The sequence below is a fragment of the Atta colombica genome, unplaced genomic scaffold (genome assembly GCF_001594045.1).
Source record: "Atta colombica isolate Treedump-2 unplaced genomic scaffold, Acol1.0 scaffold38, whole genome shotgun sequence".
NCBI classification, from domain to species: Eukaryota; Metazoa; Arthropoda; class Insecta; order Hymenoptera; family Formicidae; genus Atta; species Atta colombica.
Window position 1 is genome coordinate 647,961 of NW_017259490.1, and position 2,288 is coordinate 650,248.

General features: G+C 40.8%; 1 protein-coding gene across 1 annotated transcript in view; it reads left to right on the forward strand.

Moving 5' to 3' along the window:
* LOC108690837 overlaps window positions 1-2,082 on the forward strand; it is a 147,491-nt gene extending 145,409 nt beyond the window's left edge. The window contains exon 5 of the mRNA XM_018198349.1: window positions 898-2,082. Coding sequence (XP_018053838.1) covers window positions 898-2,082 — 1,185 coding nt within the window. The remainder of the gene's footprint in view (window positions 1-897) is intronic.
* The last annotated feature ends 206 nt before the right edge of the window (window positions 2,083-2,288 follow it).

Below are 2,288 nucleotides of genomic sequence, written 5' to 3' on the forward strand. Positions count from 1 at the left end.
ATCGATTATAAATAATATTATAAAAATTGAAATAATAATAAAATAATTATATCGTAAAATTTTATACGATATTTTTATTACGGAATTGTTTGATGAATTTAAATTATACTGTTAAATATCAAATTTTGTTTGATAGTATGATCAAGAGCGTGTTACTTTGCTCTAACGATAAGCAATTCAACCACAGAAATGGTTTGATTTATATTTCGATTTATATTTTCACACATGAAAATTAAAAATAACAAAATGTTACTTAATTCAAGGAATTGAGTTATTATTGCTCCTTTAATTAATATCTAACAGTGCTACTTAATATCTAACAGTGCTTGATGAAGTAAATAATATTTTTAAGTATATTAAATTCTTCATCAAGTAATACATGTTAGACATCAATTAAAAAGCAATAACTCAATCCCTTGATAAAAGTATTTTATTATCTCCATTTGTATTTCAAAAGTAAATCAATTCTATTTTTGTGATTAGTTTTAAAGTAAACAATCATATGAACATACACACTTGTTGTTAATTTAATTAACAACAAGTGTGTATGTTCATATGATTAGGTACAATGGTGACTTATAGAATTAATTATAATAATAATAATTAAAGATAGTTCAAAAATTGAATATAATTTGACACTATGAATTTAACAGTGTAATGCAGAGACTAACAATGCAAAGTACATTTTAATGTAAATTACGAATAACTGCTTTTTTATAAATAAATTCAATTTTCCTCGAAAAGCTGACTTGGAAGAAACTGTTAACCGTTCTCGATCGCGCTCTACCATTAATACTTCGTTTTCTGACTGGCTCATGTGGCGACGGTCGCGAGTTAGGAACGTGCATGAATCGTAGTACTACACGTCGACTACTATGTCGCGTTATCATTTGGCAGGAGGAGAGAGGCAAACGAGGTAGCAGTGGCGAGGGCGGTGGTAGTGGCGGCGGCGGAGGCGGTAATTCCAATGCAGGAAGGGGGAACACCGGCACTCATGGCGCCGAGACGCCCTCTAATCTGGCCAGTATCACGCCGACCGCGCGAGAAGTAACACGTGCTGTGGTTGGGCGACAACGTTTCTTTCACAAGACGTGTGACATACGCAGCAATAACAATAACAACAATAATAATAACAACATTATCAAGGAAAACCTGTTACAAGAAACCAGAATTGACAGCGATTCCCGGTGTCACATCGAATCTTTAAAGGGTCATCATCATCATCATCATCATCATCATCATCACCATCATCATCAGCAACATTATCAGACTCGTGGAATAGATGGTAGCAACGTTGTTGCTAGCGGGATCGTTGGTAATGTCTTGCCAGACGTTGGTGGCGGTGGCTCGTACGGCGAGGTAACAACGTGCGACAAGTACAAGGGCACCGGGTCGGAGTCGAATCGGGGCGGTAACAGCGACGCAGTTCAAGGTCGCCCGAGCGAGAGATCCATGCTGAAAATTGAAAAGATATCAGGAAAGATCGCTCTGCACGGCGGCAGCGAGTCAGCGGTCGGCAAGTGCGGCGCGGAGAGAATGAAGTCAACCACGCAGGAGGTCGGTTACAACAAGCACGAGGCCAAGGCCAAGGGCCACGATGTCGGACACGGTTACAAAGTCGAAAATCTGCGTTACTACGGTGAACTGAAGGGCTACGCCGATTTCAAGGCTTACGGTACCGTGGACAAACAGCCGACATCCGTACCGGTGTCCGCGCACGAGAAGTCGCATCTTCTACATGGACCCATCTCGTGCGAGAAAGGCGACAAGTGTCACGGCAAGGCGCCGTCTTCATCCACGCAGAGTTATAGCCTGGCCAAGATCGGTCAGCAGCAGACGGAGAAGAGTCATCACAGCGGCGATCATTATTATCACAGATCGTCACATTCGAAGTCGCCGAACATGTATCAGGTGTATCAGGAGACCAAGTACTCATACAATGTGAGCGGGGTGCCCGGGACGCCGGCGCAGGCCAGCGCAGCCGCGGCCTTCTTCGCAAGGTCAGTGTTCACTCAATCTAATGAATATACGATAGCATGTGACATAATGTACCTGCTGACACGAGCGTCTCAGTTACTTTAGTTCTTCCTATCGCGAAATTCAACGTATGAGTTTTATGTTGTAAAAATAAGGAAAAATCACATTTAAGAAAAAAATCACATGAAGAGAATTATGTTCACGTTGAAATCTTTTTATTTAATTTTATATCGCTCTTCGATATTTCGAGAATTTTATCACGAAAGCTCAGAAGTGAATCACATCTCGCACGGAATGCAAGAGATCCGGAT